The 21,235-nt window shown below is 42.1% G+C and overlaps 1 protein-coding gene across 1 annotated transcript; it reads left to right on the top strand.

Annotated features, from left to right (window-relative positions):
* The first annotated feature begins 572 nt into the window (after positions 1-572).
* CXCL14 (C-X-C motif chemokine ligand 14) lies at positions 573-15,474 on the top strand. The gene is made up of 4 exons (XM_066617739.1): positions 573-636; positions 1,690-1,795; positions 10,938-11,057; positions 15,188-15,474. The coding sequence occupies exons 1-4, from the start codon at positions 573-575 to the stop codon at positions 15,201-15,203; spliced, it is 306 nt and encodes a 101-aa protein (XP_066473836.1). The 3' UTR covers positions 15,204-15,474.
* Positions 15,475-21,235: the final 5,761 nt, after the last annotated feature.

Below are 21,235 nucleotides of genomic sequence, written 5' to 3'. Positions count from 1 at the left end.
GTGTGATCAAATAAAACTGACTTTGTGTGCATACACCGACCTCACAGGACTGACTACATCATTCTCGACAACACCTTGTAAAGTGCAGAGCCTGCTACCTCCAAGATCCAGTGGTGAGAAAAAAGGAGAGCTGCTCCCCACCCCTCCCTCACAGTCGCTTTGGACATAATTCTCTCTACATAGTGTTATCCTCAAAATACTTCAGTGCGTTCAGCAGAATCAGTTATTTTAGCTCTCTGGAAGTCCCTCCTCCTTTTCTGGATTGCGAAATTGCTGTAAGTAATTGAGTCTCTCTGCATATTAATGAGGAAAGGGCAGCAGGAGCTGTTTTAAAAGAGGAGGCAAGCAGCAGTGCTCAGACAGAAAGCAGCTGAAACTGACGGGACTGCAATAGGGCAGCAGCAGCAGCAGTAACCAAGAGAGCAGATCATAGGCAGACACATTAAAAATCCATAGCCTGGCAACTTCAAGGCTCAGCCTGACCACAGCATCTGATTAGAGGCAAGGAGCAAAAGCCTAAAGTGAGATCTAAGTGAACGTATCTTTAGTTGCCAGAGGTTTCTCTTTTTATCATGAAGCTCTTGACAGCAGTTTTCCTACTGCTGCTCATTGTAGTCTGCTTTACCAGCATAGAAGGTAAGTTACAGGTTATTCACTAACCACCAGTTTCACCATCTCTTCCTTTCATTTCCTTTCACTTTCTCTGCTTATTCAAAGAGCTACTTGCAATGTGTTTCTGTACACAGACAAACTGATGCACAGAACTTACTTACAAAGGAGGGACCAAATAACTTGGAAAATAAAGATGTGTAAAATTTAAAACACTGGGATGGTCAACCGGTGTCCCCAGCTAGAATTTTAGCTGCTGAGCTAAAGGGAATATATTCATTTTTTTACTTCCCTGGCCCTTATTGTGGCATGAACTCCTCTGGAACAGGTAAATTTATACACATTAGTGCACAGCGGAGAAAGCGGAATAGAAACTGGTGTGGTTATAGCTAGATTTAGTAGCACATAAAGTTTTGATGCCATATTCTCTGTGATTGTTTGAATTTCTTGGGGCTTGGTTTGATGGCTGGATTTTGCCAAGTTTAAAACTTGTATTTACAATAGATATAAGAACTGCTGAAGAATTCCTTAAATTCTTTCAAAAATTTTATTGAAGGAGAAGAGGTAAATAAATAGCAGTGCAAGTCATTATTAAGTTTCAGCTTTCTAGCATGGTTTTACTGGTTTGATTCTTTTTATAAGTTTTCACATTTTGAACACAGCAGGTAGTGTTTTGATAGATAACTTTCCCACATGGCTTCATACACAAAGGCTGTGATACTGTGTACACTTACTCAGGAGTTGGTTGTATTGAACTTAATGGTCTTACTTCTGAGTAGACACATATCAGCAAGTTGCAATTTCATGGATGGATGGAATTTAAGCAGCCTAACCATGTATGAGACTTTCAGCTTTCAGCAACCTTTCTCAGTGAAAACTGTTCTTTAAAAGGCCTCAAACCAAGGTTAAAAATGATTCCTTCTTTTACATTAAACTACATACAAACTTATTTTCTTTACATGTTTGAATACCTGACACATTTGCACATGTTTAAGAGAAGCAGGGGCAGAGAATGATATGGTTGTATGATAGGCAGTGAATCTCATAAATGAATGAGCATAGGTATACTTTTTCTTCTAGGATCAAAATGCAAATGCTCCAGAAAGGGTCCTAAGATAAGATTCTCTGATATACAGAGACTTGAAGAGAAGCCAAAGTATCCGTATTGCAAGGAAAGAATGATCATGTAAGTCATGCGGTGGGAATTATCCAAAGAACTATGTTTGCATTGATCAAATGCCATCTTTCTATAATTTTTAAATGCAGTAAATGAATATGTATGTTACTATAAGCTAACATGTTAGGCGTGACATATTTGCCGATTATATTCAAAATGTCCCATATGTCTTTTGAACTGTAAATCTGTTTAATCGGTAAATTGTTAGAAAGCAATATGAGGTTTGTGTGGGGTGTTGGCAACCTTCAGTCTGGATAGCGATCATAATAAATATAACGACTCTTGCTATGTTCTTTGGTTGCTTTAAAAAAAATCAGGAGTGATTCAATGAAGCTTACTCTTATTTGCATAGATTATTATTTGCATAACTTTAATATCTACTGTAGTAGGCTGCAATCTGGGGCAGAGTGCTTAAATCCCATTATCTTCAATAGGACAAAAGCAGTTTTAATATATGCAGGATTGCCACCTGGGTCTGGATTCCTATGCATGCTCATTTAGGAGTAAGCCCCATTAAACTGAGCAGGACTTAATTCCAAGTAGATATGTATAGGACTGTAAATGATGAGTTTCCCTTAGCACAGTGGAGCAACTGGTATCAATGAATAAGGGCTGCAGTTCTAGGAACGCTTACCTGGGAGTAAGCCCTATTAGATACAGTGGGGCTTACTTCTGAGTAAACATGCATAGGCTTACTCTTATACTGAGAGTCTCAGTATGAGCATTACATCGATCTCTTTGGGGACAAGTTGTAACTTGCACTACCTTGAATGAGATTCTTTCGGTTTAGAGATTCATTGTGAGACATGCCAAATTTAAAAGAAAACACAGAGAGAAAGGCATAACTTTTTTGCACTGTTACGTCATTTGTCAGAAATGTACCAAGCAAACATTTTAAAGTAAAACCATTAAAATTCCTTCTCAGCATGCTGCCTTCGGAACTAATTACATAACGGGTAAGCAGCTTGTTCTCTACATAGAAAGACAGAGAAAGCAATTCTCCATCACAGCTCTGTTTTGCATAATCTTAGAGACACAGCCATCCTTGGTTAGGCATTTAAACCCTCTTGGCAAGAACATAAGCTTGTTCCAAATGGTAAATAAAATGGGGGACAAACAAGGAGGGGCTATTTTCAGATCCAAGAGCATATTTATCATCATTGGGACTGTGCTGATTCCTTTGTGGTCCACTGAAATGTTCTGAAAAATTGTTGTCTGGCTAAAGGATGAAATGGCAAACAACAGTGTCTTATAGTGTCTTGGGCATGCACAAGTGATGTTACTTGTGGCGCAGGACCTATCAACAGGTTTGAAAAAGACAACATGATTGAAAAATTATCCCAAATTAAGAACCTGCAGATTCTCACTTTGTAGGCAGCAAATAAAGGTCCATAATTATTCCATCATATTCAGCTCAGATTCTCATTTGGCTTCAGCTATAACCAAATGAGATCTTTTGGTCCTAGAAATGAAAAAAGATCATAGTGTTTGAAATTATTGTTGCATGCTTGGTAGAAAGCTGAAGAAGGTAATAAAAGAAATTCATCTGAACAGAATGGTATCTTCTTTCTACAAGTTTGCCACTGGTTGATTTCCACAGTATAGATCACTTTCACCAAAAGCAGTCTGTCCATTGATTGCTGTCTCTCTATGGTTACAGTAACTGAAATTGTCAGTTGTCCAGGAACATGAAAAATACTCAGTGAGAGATTGGGCCAGTTCCGTATATCTCAGCAGTCATCCTTGCACTGAAGCTAACTGTGTGCCCAGAACAGACCGTTATACGTGTTTAGAATTTCTTTTCCAGTAGCCTTTCCGAGTCTTTGTTTTATTCATGATGGCTCACAGCAGTGACCTGTCTAATGTTCTGCAGGTGAAGCAGACACTTCTATTTTATGGCAATGTTTTTGAAGATGACAACTGTCCAAATGAGACTTCACAACCTAATCTGCTTGACCTGTGAGAACAGTTTACCTTTGGATCCTATTGAACATCCAAGTAAATCATCATCAACTCATCAGATCCTTATCAGGGCAAAACTACACATTACATGTAGTTTAACTATTCTTTTTCCAGGCTTTTTAAAAAAAGTTTATAATGCAGCCATATAACTAAAGATGCAATCCTAGCCACACTTACCTGGGAAAAAGTCCCATTGACCAGAATGGCTACAGTATCTACAACAATGCAGAAGGCCAGTGTGGCTTTTGGGAGCAGTGTGACTTTCCCTTTATTTTCTGTTGGAAATGGCTCTCCAAGATGTTTTTACTCCAATAGAAGTTGTATATCTTCCAAGCCTACAAAAGGTGGGTTTGCCTAGTTAAGCTCTGCTTCCCAATCACTTTTTAAAACATTTTTAAATATGCCACTGCCTTCTTACAAGCATATAGAATCGCATCATCTCAGTTTTTCTCCTACAAATCATTTTAAACTATATTACTTTATTGTCCTTATTTTGGAGGTTTTGATTACTCTTTTTGTGGAAGAGTTACACACTGCAGTCCTATAATGCTTTCCCAGAAGTACACCCCATTGGGTTTACTGGGGTTTACTCCCTAGTGAAGTGTGCTTAAGATAGCAATCTTATGCTGCAATCCTATCCACATTTACTTGGCAGTAAGCCCCATTGACTATTCTGGGACTTACTTCTGAGTAGATGTGCATAGGCTTGGGCTCTTAGGCTGCAATCATATACACATTTACCTGGGAGTAAGCCTCAATGAACACAATGGGGCTACTTCTATGTAGATATGCATAGGATTATATTGTCAGACTTTCCTCAGAGAAAGAGCTATAATGTTTCAGACACTAATTTGTTATCCATTTTGATATTGCTAAAGGGAGTTCAAAACTCAAAACATTATATGGGGCAGGTTTCCAAACTACATATCCAGAGATCATGTGTAGTCTCCCAGTTTCAGTAACTGTGACCAAACACAAGCTGCATGTTTCAGGTCAGTCTCTTCATATGAGATCCACTATCTTTTACTATTACTTTCCCTAACGAAGGTGAAGTAGTAGATACTGTCTGTAGTAGACACTCATTAGTAAGACTTCAGTGATCATACCCTTTTAGATTAGGAAAATGTGGGATTGCCCCATACGCTGGTTATTTGGGATTGCTTGGCTTCTTCCTCTGCCTTGTTCTTCAGAATAATTGTTCTTTGCATGTCAGTTGACTCCCAGCACTTGAGCAATTGTGATGAGTAAGTGTCTCCTTGTTCCATTTCATGGGTGGCTCTGCATGGTGGTTTACTCTATTTTAGTTTAGAGAATTCCTAAAACTTATTTAGGAATTAGAACATGTTTGCCACCACTTCAAATTAACACCCTTTTTCTTACAGTTTACCAATGTGCAGGACTAGATTCTCATGCATAGTGCACCATCAGCAGATGTGGGTGAAAAGATAGGTCCCTGTTGCAAGGTGCTTGCAATCTAGACAGAAAACAACAAAGAAAGAAAAGGGAAAGGAGACAGGGAGAAGCAGGGATTTACATTAACTCCTTAATTGCCATTGGAAAAGTGGTCTAAGGGCATCATGTCAAAGTATTTTTGAGAAAGGTTTTTTACTTAAAACAACAACAAAGGAAGTAAGGGAGAAGACATTGCACCAGTGTTCCAGGCATAAGGGGCAACAAGGGAGAATGGTATAGGTATAGGTATAACAAGGGAGACGGTATAGACCTTCAGACAATGGGCCGGGGGGGGTAAAATTGGAAAGATAATGAGCTGGAATGTAGTGCAACATGAGAACTGAGAGGTGGGGAAGAGTGAAGCTATGGACAGTTTTGAAGGTAAGGACAAGGAGCTTGTGCTGGATTCAGAAGCAAACAGCAAGCCAGCAAAGGAATTAAAGAAGGAAGGGTGACCTGACTGAACAATAATAGAGGTGAATTATTTTTGAAGCATAGATTAAAATATTACACAAAAATAAAACTTGATGTGATTGTACATTGAGGATTCCTTTTTGCTCCATGTTTTAATCAAGATATGTATGCATATGCAGTGGGTGTGGGTGTGTGAAGAAAATTACAACAGCTGTGCATGCAACAGAATCCCGAAATAAAAAACAAAAGAATAGTAGGTAGCTTATGCATTAGGGGTCCATTCCAGACCTTCACGTGCCAGCTCACTGCCAGTATGCACTGTATCAAATGTGCCATAAGGCATGTTTGTGAGCCTTACTGTGAGCCCAGTACAAGCCCATGCTGGGCCTGTGTTCCACCACCTGGCACTCCGTGCAAAGCGCCGGGTGGCAGAGAGGTAAGACAGGGCAGGGACAGGCAGGGATGGGGTGTTCTGGGGCGGGTGGAAGGCAAGTGGAAAGTGTGGCAGAGGAAGGAGTGGGGCAGGAGGTGTGAAACCAACAGAGCTCAGCTCTGTCGGATTTGGGGCCTTGTGTCGAGCTGTGCGGCCCGACGTGGGATTCCTTGATTCTGCGTCAGCTAAAGAGCTGCTGCAGAATCAAGTAGCCCCATTGCAGGGCTACTTCCCTTACTCTGGGGAAAAGGACGAAAGTCCTTTTCCTCCTCCACAGGAGCTGACTGTGGCTGACCGGCATGCTTAGGATGCTGCGGCAGCCATTTTGGCACCCCAGCAGCCTTGCATGCCAGACTGCTCAATTTTGGCTGTTAGTCTGCTTGGCAAACAAAATCAGGTGATTTGGAACTCCAGAATCTAGGGAGTTGGGGAAAACTTCATAAGCCTTCTTAGCCAGGAAACAACACATTTTGAGGCAATGAACTTTTTCCACTGTACTCTGAATCCTTGAGCAATATACTTTATGGCTCTTTAACTCATTCTTGTTGAATGGATCTGCCATAAACATGTGACACAGTTGTAAACTGGGGTTGACTAGGACTGAGCCAGAGAACAAAGTTGCATTCAGAGGCAGGGAGGATTCAGAGTGTCAAGATAACTCCCTGGTCAATCAATCAATCAATCAATCAATCAATCAATCAATCAATCAATCAATCAATCAGAGGCACATGCTCTGTAAACATGCTATCTACAAGTAATAAATCATCAAAATCCACAAAGGATAATTTAAAATGCCTATAATAACTATAAAATCTGATACCGTCATTATAATAATTATTATAATCATTATTTATATAATACTATCCACGCCTATGTTGCTTTACACAAAGTGAACAGACAGGTCTCTCATTAGTCATAACTAAACATGCACCTGATCCAGCAACAGCAGCATAAATTAAAAGCATCAGTGTGGCAGAATCAGAGTGCTATAGAACTAGTAGCTCCATAGTCAGAATGCTTTCCAAACATCTTTGCCTGCTGATAAAAAATGAAGTCAGTGATATCACTAGGTGGGCTTCCATGAAGAGAGTGTTCACAAAAACACAGGTTGTTTTTGGTGTATCAGACTAAGATCCATCCTCTTTCACTTTAAGAAGTTTTTTGTCTCCAGCAAGTGGTGTTCAGGGCTATACAGCCTTTGGGCATGACACTTCATATTGCTACCAAGTGCTCTGTGCTCCATTATTTAGCCCTTTCCTCCCTATTTGAGCTCATTGCTTCTGGTTACACCAATATCTCCATATTATTGCCTCAGCACCTTCTTGAATGCAGTGTACATTTGTGAGTACCATTAAAATGCCCGTACAGGCATTCACATTACATTCAAAATGGTAGCACAAGTGGGAAGGTTGGAAGTACATAGCTACCAGGTGATGGTGGCTGAGCAACAGGAGAAGCTTAATTTCTGATCTTCCTTTCCTAATACTATATACAAAATCCTAGAGGTCAAAGAGCTGAGAATGTGTGCGCAAGAGCAGCCACGGACCTCCGCAGCCCCGTGCCCGGAGCAAAGCTCCACAATGGCCCCCCCCCTGCGGGCCATCACCGCCATGCCTGTGCAGAAATCCACCCCCCCCTACTCACCAGAGGCTCACGAAGCCTCGCACGACCTTCTCCCATGCAGGGGAAACCTCTGTGAGGTTCCCCAGAGCTATAAACTGTGCTTCCAGCAAACTGGAAGCACAGTTTCTGCCCCTGTCGGGAGCCTCAGAGAGGCTTCTGCGGGATCCCAGGGGCCGGCAGGTCTATGGTAGGCACGAAACTGCTCAAGAGACTTTTTAAAAAATGAGAATGTTATGTTCAGAAAGAAGAACTTGCTAGCTCAGGACAGAAAGTCATTGGGACGTTGGTATCTACTCCTCAAGAGCATAGTGTGAAATTTTGGGCAGGACAAGTGGTGGCTTAGTCAGCCAGTGGGAGGCAGGCAGGGAGGCTATTTGTGTTACCTTCTAGTAGAATACAAGCTCAGAACGCAGCTCCCTGGCCAAGAAAGGAGGCTGTTCCCCCTCCCCAGCACAAAAATACGAGCCAAAGCTACAGTGTGAAGACCAGGAAATGCGTGTTCCAATCCCCCTCCATGCTGTCCAGTGTGCCAGTGACCTCCTTTCCTGACAGGTCTTTACAAATGAGCAAACTCCCAGAAGGTATGGAGGTAGCCCATTCCCAGTCCACTTGCATCCACAGTTATGTCTCCATTACATCAGTAACCCAAGGCTGACAAAGAGTTCAGAAACGTGCATCAACATAACAAAAGCCGTGTGAGGTTTTCCTGCCTAAGCATTGGCTGCCAAGGACTTAAGTCTGGGCCTTGGAGCTTGCTTGCCTGATGGGAAAACCAAACAGCAGTATGCTCTCACAAACAAGATGCCAGCAGAAGCTGGGTGTTGAAAGGCTGTCAAGAAAACAATAACAAGCTTTTCTAGGATGGGTATGAGGGAGACGTGTGCTCCAGACCTTTAGAAGCTCAGCCAGATTTGGCAGTCGAAGGAAAAAAAGGCAGAAGCCGTGAGGTACAAATGTAAATGAAATGCCCATTAGGGAAACTTTGCACTCTCTGTGAAAATCATCAAGAAAACACACAATTAAGCCTTTGCTGAGATATCTGTTCAGTGCTGGGACTCTGTATGAATAAAAAAGCATGGCACACATCTCTGACTTACAGTCTTTCCAAAAAGTATCTGAATATTTTCTAGCTAACGTTTAGGTGATCTCTTCTTGGTTTCTTCTTAGTGTACCTTTGCTTGTTTTTTGTTCATATTTTGAATTTTTCTAAATGTATTTTGTTGTCATTTGTTATATCATGAGAGGTGTGTTTTGATTTAATTTGTGAATTACTCCAAGAGCCAACTGGTATGAGGAACTGCATTGTAGTTCAATTATTAGTATTATTACCATATTGCCATTGATATTATTACCAGTGTTCAAGTTTATTTTATTTATTTATTCATATTTTTATACCTTCGCTCCTCCAAGGAAGCTCAGGGTAGTGTGTACCCCACCTTTTGTCCACCCCACCTTTTGTCCTCACAACAACCCTGTGAGTTGGTGAGGCTAAGAGATAGTGACTGGTCCAAGGTCACCCAGGAAGCTTCATGGCTGAACAGGGATTTGAACCTGTTTCTTCCAGGTCTAACTCCCAAACAACCACACCACCCTGACTCTCAAGTTTGTGGCACCCTTTCTGATTGATTCCCCCGTCTCATCACCACTCTTTTGCTTATAAAGCTATTACAGTAGTTCAGAAACAAACATTCCATGAAGAAGAGTGGCTGAATTATTTTCCTCATGTTGACTGGAATTTTTCTTCTTTTAAAAATGTTCAGATTTGTAAATAAATGGTAGGTTTTCTACAATAACTGTGGTAAGTTAAAAAATCAAGAAGTGGTATAACCAAGGAACAAAAATTGTATACAATTTTCTCAGAATATACCCATTTAGAACCTTGTACTTTGTCAAGAATGAGACACTGAAGTTCAGGTCAAGTGTGCACTGATTTGCCATTAAGATTCCATTGCTCCCAGGCAAGGCCTATATTTTCCTACAGCTGGAAAACATATCCGTTTGAGATCTGCAGAGCTGATATAAAAACTGCTGCTAATCAGGTGTGAAAGTAATGTAGTGAGTAGCTGGCTTAGTGTAAGGGTGTGTAGTGATGCTAGTGGACCATAAACAGCTTTAGAGATAAAAGTTGGGTAAGAAAACAGATGGCATGATTGGACCTTGTGCTTGAGAAAAATCCAGCAAGCAGGTGAGCAGACAGCCAGGCAGGGTACAGGCAAACCAGAATTAGGCCTTAAAGACATAGTCAAAACTAAGGGCCCAATCCTTTCCAGTGCCAATGCAGCCGCAATGCACCCCTGAGGTAAAGAAACAAATGTTCCCTTATCTTGAGGAGGCCTCCATGACTGCCCACCCCTCCACAATATAGTACAAGCCACATTGGCACAGCTGTATCAGTTCTGGAAAGTTGGATAGGACCCTAATTGTGGTCAAACTTGACCTGGAAACCTTTGTAGCTCCATCAGTTCAGGGGACACAAATGGGCCACCTGTGTGTCTGAGGAATCATACTCAAGAAGATGACCACTCAGACCACTCACAGAATCTTCTGCACTGCTGCCTTCTATGGCTGTTCAGTTGAGCAGCAGACAACAAGTCAGAAGTTTCCCAAGGAAACAAACAAGTTTCCCATTTCTAGCCTCATTTCTAGCAGCTTCTGATGGATACTAGGACCCCGATCTACCAAGGATGGTCAGCATGAATAAAAAGTCACTACATCAGGGAAAAAATTCACTCCATCTACCACCAGAAGCTGTATCTATGGTGATCCATGCTCAATGAGGCCTACTTGTGAACATCCCCCAACAAATGGTCATACACTCAGCTATCAGTATTGAGATTGCCAGCTTCACAAGGACAGAAGCTAGGCTCCCCCTTCGTCTCCTGCAGTGGCCAACCGGTGACTGTTGCTGTCAGAGCTGATGATACTAGCCATCCGCTTAGCAGTGCATGGACTGTGAGCTGGATGACAGGCAAGACTGCTTTGTTCACAGTTGAAATGTTCATGACTATACCATAGTCATACCAAACCAGCCAAATGGGAACAGAAGTTTCCCTGCTACAAATACAATACAATACAATACAATACAATACAATACAATACAGGCTTAAATATGGGGAGGACACCAAATCTATGCATTTGAAGTCTTATACAACAGTTCTTAGGGTTAGATTGTGACCTATTATGCTGTGAAAACATGTAGTACAATACTTTTTACATATCTGCATTTGTAACAATTGCGCCATACTGACAACTTGTCTTTCGTTTCAGCGTCACAATGAAATCACGATTCAGAGGAGGTCATCAGTACTGCTTGCATCCTAAGCTCCCAAGTACAAAAAGACTACTTAAGTGGTACGCAATATGGAAAGAGAAAGAGAAAGATAAGATGTAGGTATTAATCATACCTAGTATGGGGTAGATTCCTTTGTGGAGAAGAGGGATTTTTGGTAATCAGCTGTGTTCATTTAGGAAAAATGTCTCCATCGAACTTCAGTGATTGTTCACAATTACAATGACAAGTGTGATAATGTCTGCTTGCTTTCTGTTTGGAAGTATGAGTTCAATACAACTGGAAGGGAAAAGTGTTTCTTTCCTGCTTCATCTTAAATTTAAGGAGGTACAATATTTCAATTTAGTTAAACCACTATATTTTGACTGAACTGGGTTCTTTTTAAGCCTATGGGTGTACTTTGAAGTAAATGGTAAATAAAGGTAATTCCATTTAGGGTTATAAGGACTGAACTGCCAGCTTCAACAACCTGGGAAAGGGCTGTAGCTCAGTGATGGACTACCTGCTTTGCGTGTAAACGATACCAGATTCAATCCTTGGCATCTCCAGTCTGGAGAGCCACCACCAGTCAGCGTCAACAGCTAGATAAAAATAGTCAGACTCAGACTAAAGTCAGGCTAAGGTTCCTAAAGTATTTGTGTTGGGGATGGACTAAAATGAGTGAGTGGAAACAAACAGCTCACTCTCTTTTCCACATTGTTGACTGACTTGAATGGAGGTCTTTATGTCTGTCGTTGAATGGGCAGCATGGAGTTTACCCTCTTGAACTGTACCACAAGTGAGCAGCTGTTGCATGTACATAGCATGACTGAAGGCAGCAGCAGCAGCAGCTAGCAGTAGCCATCCTACTTGAGGGGGGAAAATAGTTCTTGAGAGACCCAGTGTGGCGTGGTGGCTAGAATCTGAGTGGCATGGCTGGGGTTCAAATCACCACTCAGTCACAACGGTCACTCAGTAACCTTGGCCCAGTCACACATTCTCAACCTAATCCACTTCCCAGGGTTACTGTGAAGAAGAAGTGGTATAACTCACATGTATGCTGCTCTGAGCTCCTTAGGGCAAGGAAATAAATAAATATCAGAAACATCCTCAAGACCAACAAAGGTGACAAGGAGTTCTGCTGCAACATCTTGGTAAGCAGTGACTCGAATTCCAGAATGGTGACTGAGACTTTCTGTGACCCAAATCTGTTTACTCAGAAGCACTTCTGTGAAATTCAATAAGACTTAGGGCTCAATCCTATCCAACTTTCCACCACCAACGCAGTCACAATGCAGCCGTGAGTTAAGGGAAATGTTCCCTTACCTTGATGAGGACTCCATGACTGGCCCCCACTTCAGCGTGCAGCACACGCCCCATTGGCATGGCTGCATCAGCACCGGAAAGTTGGATCGGATTGGGCCTGTCCCAGTAAATCTTACATTCTCTCCTCTGCCCGCATTATAGTGACAGATTTGTCTAATGACCTGCCAGTGTTCTTGTGGCAGCTCCTTAGGAGCTGAAGAGGAAATGGTTCTTACTGCTAAATGTCAACGTAACCCTGAGATCTCTGATCCAAACCAAAAATCTCTGATCTTTGAATCAGTCCACAAAAGCAGCCGCCAATCACAATGGTTTAAGATTAGCCTTCACATCCTTGGCAAGCCTAACTGCTTCTGGGAATAAACATTTCACCTTCTGTATTTGCCTTGTTGTACCTGCAATTCCAGAGTAAGGCTATTTCCAGTGTTGCGTGGACATAGTGCCTCCTGTGTCTCTGGCAGAGCACTTGTGCAAGCAAACCTTGGGATCTTAATGGTGTAATCAAGCATAATGAAACTTACTTCCAATTAAACCTGCAAAGTCTTTTGCTTGTAAAGCAAGCATTCCTCAAAAACCTTATCCTGAATGACTTACCCAGGGATCACAGAAGAGGCTTGCGGTAACATAGGAATGCAAACTTCTATTTCCCACATTAGAATGCTAGAATATTGATGAAACACCCTTGCTTCTCTATGTAGCTTAGTACTTGTGGAAGAATAGAGGCTTATGTAAAGAGCTATTCTCTTCAGCATCAGGGCTCATTGAACTTCAGCGCACCTGCCCCAGGGTGAAACAGCAGAAGCAGATGAACTATTAAGAACAAAGAGACTGATTGCATGCAATCTTCCCGTGTAATACAAGCTTAGAAAACAGACAAAACACTGAGCATGCGATCCACAGAATCAAATTCTGCTGCTATAAAGGTCAATGGGAATTTTGCCAACAGAAGCTGGACAGAGCCCACAAATTAGTTTTTTAATTATGTATTAGAGACTTTTCACAGTACTGCAAATGCAATGAATGTTTGCATTCCTCCTTCCCAGGCGTAATACTGATTTTAACAATAATGACACTACTTTAGTTCATTGGCAGTATCAGGAATTTTTCAACAGTTTTTACAGAGGAAATCTTAAGTCGTTCATTTATTAAGATATTTAAACCAGAGACTTAGGGCACAATCCAAACCTGTAGATAGGCTGGCCCAAGTTCCTTCGCCTCCTCGAGGGGAAGCCAGGCTGGTGCTCAGAGAAGCACCGGCTAACAGAGGCTGACAGATGCCTCTGCGCTGGCTTCCGCTCCAGTGCTTGCATCGCCCCACAGGGCCGACACAAGCAAAAAGGGTAGGCATGGGGGGGCGGGGAGGAGTAGGGAGGGAGGCGTTCCTGGGTGGGGGGAGGGAGGGCAATGGGCAGCCCCGGGGGGGTGGGCAGGGAGTAGGAGGAGAGGCTGGGATCCAGTAGTTATGACGGATCCCAATCCCTATTCCTGGGGAGAACGGAGCGGCTTGAAGCCACTCCTCTCTCCTCTGACTTGTGCCACCTCAGGAGGTGGCGCAAGTCCGAGGAGACCCATTGGGGCCAGCAGCTCTTACCCAGGGGTAAGGGGTAGAGTTTCCCCTTGCCTCTGGCTAAGTCGCTTCTGGCCACAATCCTGTGCTGGATACAGCGCAGACCTCCTGACTTGCCTGTTCCAGCACAAGTTAGGATTGCGCCCTTAGTTTCATAAATTGTTCCAGGGCTTTTCAGTAGGCAAAAACGTGTGGCTGGATATATATTCTAAAATCTCCAACGTCTTTTCAGCTGGCACTTAGGGAAGGCTAACTCCACAATTGTTGTGTATTCTATTCTCACTTGTACCAGTTTAAATTCAGAGTGTTGTAGTTGAAGTCAAGATTAATGGATGCATCAAGGGTGGCTTGTTCACACCTATAACTTGATCTGTTACAAGCATATCTGTTGCACAGGCTCATTTCATTATTTATAGCCATTGTCACTCAGTACATAAAACCAGTATGGAGGAATTGCATGTGGTCTGAAACACAGGGTTTCACACATACCTCCTCTTGCCACATGACTTTCCTTCCAACCAGCCAATAACTTACCATTTATTGAACATGTAACTTGAAATACCTATCTAAATATGAATGTAATTGCTACGTCAGAAGAACTCATCTATAAGCTACTGATAGATAGACATCACCCTAAACGCTTAGTTAAATTTTGAAGTTTGTTTATTTTCAGGAAAGGGTGATGAAGCAGGTCAAAACCATGGCAGGAGAAGGGGGTTGCTGTACTTTGTCCCCCTCTCAGCTTCAATCCTAACTGAAGCTCCTTTCCCTGCAGACTATTTTTATGGGGGAGGAGGGGAGGTGTTTAATAGATGCTTAAAGATGAGTGGCTCTCCAGGTTTCAGATAAGGTCTTTCAAAACTCTACCTGGCAATGGCCAAGACCTGTAGTTCCAAAACTGTGAGCCATGGCTTCCCAGGAAGCCAAAAACGAGCCAGGTGAGCCCAGAATTCTTGTAAATAGCCTGCCACCTAACATAAGAACATAAGAACAGCCCCACTGGATCAGGCCATAGGCCCATCTAGTCCAGCTTCCTGTACCTCATGCCATGTATAGGATTGTAGCCCTAATGGGGAGCCGTGGCCAATGGCCCAGTAGGTCAAGGAAGCTGCCAGTCGAAAAAGCTTGGGAACTACCCAAGACTGAACCTGGGACCTTCTGTCTGCAAAGCAGGTGCTCTACCACTCTCTTATGTTTGAGAAAAATAACACTGAAACCAGACTTCGGTAGCAGCTATTGGCTTTTAGAAGTGGCAAATTGATACTTTGATGTTTAGTTTCCAAGTGGATTGACTGGGTGGGGTTGTTTGCTTTTTAATACATTGGCTGAAAAGCTAGTTCTTTGTTTTTATTTCCCCAGAGTTTATGAAGAGTAAGAAGTTCAAAGCCTAATACAAGAAACAAAATGATAGTGGCATAAGGAGGGGGGAAAAGGACAACGGGGAGTTGACTTCTCACAAGACCTGACACAAATTCTATATTGTTATAAAGCACTTTCTACCAAGGATCACTTTTTACATTTTATAGCTATAAAAAAAACTGCCAGATTTCATGTGTCTTTTACATATTAGACTTCATACATGCCCCATATAGAGTGAGAAATCTCTTGAGACATAATCTTCATGTTAAATTTTGTTTTTAAATGTCTTTGATAGCTGTTCATATATCTCTATGATTGGAAATTGGGCTTTATAAGCTCATTCAGTAAACCATAATTTGTAAAGAGGTATTCTCTTCTTTGGCATTGGGGAAAATATGTATGCCTTTGTGAAGATTTCCAATAGTACATTCTTTTCTGTAGCACAACAGAGGGGCTGAAGTGCAGTTTGCTGTGTATAATGATACAGTAAAATTTCATAAATAAGTAAAATAGAACTGGTTATAAGCTGTTCCACCTGTTAATCCTTGCAGAGTGTGTAACATATGCTATCCTTTTCTCTTTTTTCCGTATTGGAAAAAATATTTCTGAAGCCATTTTTAATACAAAGAAAGCACATCTTTTTTTCCCACCTGAGGTTCTTATGAAACATTTGCAGCTTCAGTATAGGGTTAGTATAAGCTTCAGGAATATTGTGTACGGTTCCTTAGATTTGTAGGTGGGGACTCTCAAATATATCTTTTTATGAAACAAACAAAAAACCTCTGATAGGGGAATGGATATAAATGTTTTAGTCACAAAGCAACATCTTTATTATTTTGAATGTAATACTTTCAGTGGTAAGCAGTGCATTCCTCTTTTTAAAATCATGAATAACAAAACTACCTTTTCAATTGTAAATATACTATAGGAGATTTCCCTATATTATCTTTCAGTATAATGTATTGTACTGCTAAATTATCATATGCTATTTAAATGTTTGAAATATCTAGGACGTTGCATGCAGGTTTCATATTTCTTTCTATGACAAATGGGAAAATAAGGAATAAAAGACATTTAAAAAGGCTGAATGCCATTTTTCATTTGATTAAGAGTTTGGGAACCTGGATGTAATAATTTCTGAATTATGCTTGCCTTGGTGCTAAAAGTGCACACAGAACACATGGAGTGAGCTCATCTTAGGATTCATGCCAGTGAAATAAGATGTAAGTAACAAAATAGTCATGCAAACCTTTCATTCAGGAAAAGACCTCAGATTCAGAGGACAGAAACTTGCACCTATCTGCACGTGTGGGACTCCTGCTGAATTCAAAGAGCTTGCTTGGAGCATAACCAGTAATAATGGGGTGGATTTTGAGTTGGTACCAAGTTGTTCGGAGAGCTGGGGCAAAACTCTGCACTGGCCCTACAGCCCACCTCGGATGTGCTAGCAGTACCATCAGTACTGAGAGTTCAAGGGTCAACCCGGTCAGGTGGGCTCACTGATGAGTGTGGGCCCCCAGCCAGTACCTGACATGGCTAACTGCTGATGGCACCACAGATGTGGGCCTAGGCCAATTTGGAGTTCAGGCTCTGCTCAACAGGAATTCATTTTATTTAACCACCATGAGCATCTGTGCTGCGGTCTTCTCTTGCTCTGACCCAAACTGACCTGGTGATGGAAGGGAATGCTCATGGTAGAGACTTGGGTAGGCCCAGACACTACTACACATATCACAGCAAAATTGAGCCCAATTGAGCCCAGCCCCCCCCCCCAGTTCTCCTGAGCACTGCCAAATAAGTTTGGGAAAAAGAAGGGGAAATGGGGGACTGACATTTTGGGGATGGAGTGGCCTCCAGGTGCTGTTGTGCTCTCAGTAACATCAGCAACAGGGTGGTATTTTGACTTCAAAATGGGCTTGAACTAAGAACAGTTTCTTCTCCATTTCTTTGTATTTATTGATTAGGTCTTCTGCTTTTAAAAATAAATCTTTGCACTCAAGCACATCTAAAGTTGACCGAGGGAGTTCACCTCTCATTAGGAACCAAATACAAGGCCACACCCAGAAAAATTGCCTGTATAATTTAATTAATTATTAAATGTGGATAACTATACACTAGATTGTGGCCACTAGGGAATAGCTAACATTTCACACATTATTGGCATCTGCTCCAGTTGTATGCTAGAGACTGTCTTTACTTAAGAGGACTATCATGCACAATATGATCAAGCTTTATTGGATGCCTGTTATTGTAGATATAAGAATAAGTGTCATTTCAAAAAGCTGTGGTTCCCCCCAAATACATACCTTAATTCCTGATCTAATGATAAATACAGTTATTTCCAAAGCATTCCATTCTGTTCTGAACAGTAGTTTAAGTTTGTGTGCTACATCTACTCACACCCCACCTTGAGCAAGAGGGGAGCAGGTTACCCAACATCCTGTCCAATCTCCTCCTTCAGAGATGTCAACCTCCTCAAACTAACTATCCCTGATATCTCCTTCTCCTTGACCTTCTGCTTCCTAAATAGGTGTGACAAGCTGAATGGTATCAAGAGAGTGGTCCTCCAATGTGGCCACAGTTGGCATTATATCCCAGCCATGATGGCTGTGGTGTGGTTATAACAGCAGCATTGCCCTGCAGCCTCCTTTGCTCCTAATGGGCAATGTGGACCTTGTCCCCTCCCTAACCTACTTGGAGTCATGTTGTACTGTGAAAGGTGAATCATAATACACAACACCTCCAGTTAACTACCTGATGCGCTGGTGGCTCTTGTCATGCCCCAGCACAAATACATGTTGTTTATATGTGCAGTTCCCGTCCGGTGTTGAATTTTGAACCTAAAATACAATAAAGACAGATACCATCTTAGGACTCAGGCAGTATGATCTGTGACCAAAACCAAAGGATTATGAGAAATAGGATTTTAGAGAATCAATATGGCCCATTTGAAAGCCAAGACTTCTTTCTATTTTGTGGAGCCCTTCTTCTATGGTTACAATCACTGCAGTTCACTCTGGGATGGCCAGAGTTAACACTTGGTCGGTTTTGAGGTGGAATACTACTTAACCACCCAGGTATATTAAATATCTCCGTTCCATAGCCACCAACCAACTCTTTTTGGAGTTTTCCCAGAGCCATCCTTCTGGAGGGATGCAGCACTTTCCACAGGAGAGCCAGATGGGTCTCCCATGAGGTGATGTATACTGTCATTGATATGCTATGGAGACGACCTGGATCAGAGCCAGGTTTCCATCAACCAGGTACTGAAAGACAAATATGGCCCCCTGTAGCCCAAAGGCCACCATGGTGAATTGAAACAGGGCTCTAGGGCATGGTGAAAGATGTCTTTACTCAATTAAGGATCTGCCAATAAATAGCCTTTTGTAAGGTCATAAGAACAGCCCCACTGGATCAGGCCATAGGCCCATCTAGTCCAGCTTCCTGTATCTCCAGGAAGGTCCAGGGAAGGTTCAGGGACATTAGGCTTCTCCTGGCTGATCTTGCTCCACCTCTCTTCTCCAGATGGTGGTGAGGACAATGCCCCTTCACAGCTCAACCAAAGTCACGCTGTGTTGTGAAAAGTGTGACAGGGCTGTATTCAAATCCAAGTTTTATTTCTCAGATCAATTGAAGGGATTCCTAAGTCTAGAATTATGTTCACCATGTCATAAGCCTGCCACTGCAATTTTCTTAAAGGTAACTTTAAGGACTGCATGGAGTTAGTTCAGTGGAAGTAAGATTGTAGGAGCTGCTACTCTGCATATTTCAATGCTATTTGACATAAATCCATGTGACATATCTTACCTTTTGGGCTTTGGAAAGCAAGTATTTAGCTAAAATGAGAGATGGAGCCTACAAAAGTGAATTCTGGGGAGCTGAAAAGAAACCTTTTCGATCAAATGTTTTTGATCAGAAAAATCAATCTCTATGAGAGTGCAATCCTCTGCATGTCTACTCAGAGGTAAGTCCTATTCAATGAGATTCACTCCCAGGAAAGTGTGCACAGTATTGCAGCCTCAATCTGTCCATCCACCTTCTTCTCCTACTTGGTGTAGGCAGGATATTGGATCACTGTTAGGAAGCCAAAAGCCAAATTTGGGAAACCTGCAGTTTGAGGGTTCAAAGAAGGGCCCTAGAAATGCCTGTCCCTCTTGGACCTGAAAGGAATGTCAGTTCTTTCAGCTCTTTCCTCTATTTTGGGATATCTGTACCTTTGTGACTTGATCTCAGACCTATTTATATGCCTAGCTAGAAACAAGCAAAGCATTTCACAATAACGAAATAATAATAATAATAATAATAATAATAATAATAATAATAATAATAATAATAATAATAATAAACAACTTTATTTCTATCCCGCCCTTCTCCCTAAAGGGTCAAAGACTAATCATGCTTAACAGTCCTAGTAACAAAAAGGTGAAAAAACTTACAGATGTTACAGATAGGATGAACACCCAGCACGACTTCTGTTTGAGAACTTGGTACAGGACTTGGAGAAGCAAGGTTCGAAGAGGAGGATTTCAAGCAGGTTGCTAGCTTGCCCAAAATGACCTGTTTCTCTAACCTTTTTCTTTTTGACTCAAGTGGACAAGTAGCAAAGGCTAATTTCAGGCCATTTTGGGGGTGCCCCTTTAACAGAGTTCCAGCAAACTCTTTGAATTTCCCCCTTTTTTTGAGGGGCTTAGCAGCCTTGTGGCATCCCCAAACCCAAGCTCGGAAATCTTAGTTTTTTTTAGAGCACCCAGCTTGGCCAACTTTGTTGAGAGTCCTTTTGGCAGGGTCTTAAGACCTTTTTCTTTAGGGAAACCTTTTTATGCTGACACCAGGGGGCATGGCGCTTTTTATGAATGTATTTTAATCAGGATCCAAGTTTTATTGTTCTTAAATGTGGATCCCAACCCCCATTCCAGGGGAGATTGGAGCAGCTTCAAGCCACTCCACTCTCCTCTGACTTGTGCCACCTCAGGAGAGATCCATTGGGGCAAGGGCACCTTACTCAGGGGTAAGGAAAAAGTTTCCCCTTGCCTCTGGCTGAGCCACCTTGGGCCCCTATCCTGCGCTGGATACAGAGCAAGCCTCTTGACTTGCCTGTTTCAGCGCAGGGTAGGACTGCACCCTAAGGCAGCAAGTAGGAACCAAGGGGTGGAAGGTGGGACAAAACCAACTGGGGAGGGGGATTTTGGTTGGCATTTGCCCAGTACATTACAGTCCATTTGTGGGAATTACATTTCCAAATGCAGTCCCACAATTCACTGTTATCATGGTAAAATGTATTAAAATCAATTCTCATTTTTTAAAAATAAAACAGGAACATAACATTGTATGGCTAGTGTGCACATTCTTCAAACTTTGTTTCCATTTCATATATTCATCATCCCAAGTTCACCTTGGCAAGGAGAGCAGACAGAGCCACAACCTCGAAGTATGCCTCTGTCTGAACACAGTTGGTCCCCCTTCTCCACCACTCCCCCATTCAATAATTCTCTAAAGGCTCATCATTCTCTCTCTCTCTCTCTCTCTCTCTCTCTCTCTCTCTCTCTCTCTCTCATCCGCCCCCCTTTAATTTTAGTATTACATATGATCTGGGCTACATTCATTTTGTAATTACACTACATCAGGTTCTTAATAAGTGTGCCAGAGTAACTCATGCAGCTGTGCTAAAAGTACACTACAGTACGGGGGGGGGGGGAAACACATTTTCTTGCCTTTTGTCAAGTTTAAGTACTACATGGAATTAGTAATGGGATACAGAACCTGTCACCACTTGCATGTCACTTGTTCTTATATGGTCTAGGGCAGGAGTGGCCAACATTTTATTAACAACTGCCTAGTGATCTACGTTAGTGCTCCAAGTTTTACTCTTCCTATCCAGATGTCCACCATGCCTCAACTTACTGGGAAGCCACTGGGACCCAGTTGTGAGGTTTATGTAGCACTAGGAATTCATTAAGCAGCACTGGACAGTCTTCATTTTGCTTATTAGCTTTGCACGGTCCATTGGTGTTAATCCAATGGTCCATACCAAAATAGCAGACAAGAATC

The sequence above is a fragment of the Tiliqua scincoides genome, chromosome 2 (genome assembly GCF_035046505.1).
Source record: "Tiliqua scincoides isolate rTilSci1 chromosome 2, rTilSci1.hap2, whole genome shotgun sequence".
Classification (NCBI taxonomy): domain Eukaryota; kingdom Metazoa; phylum Chordata; class Lepidosauria; order Squamata; family Scincidae; genus Tiliqua; species Tiliqua scincoides.
Note: the sequence above shows the minus strand (reverse complement) of the source record. Positions and strands in the feature narration are given on the sequence as shown.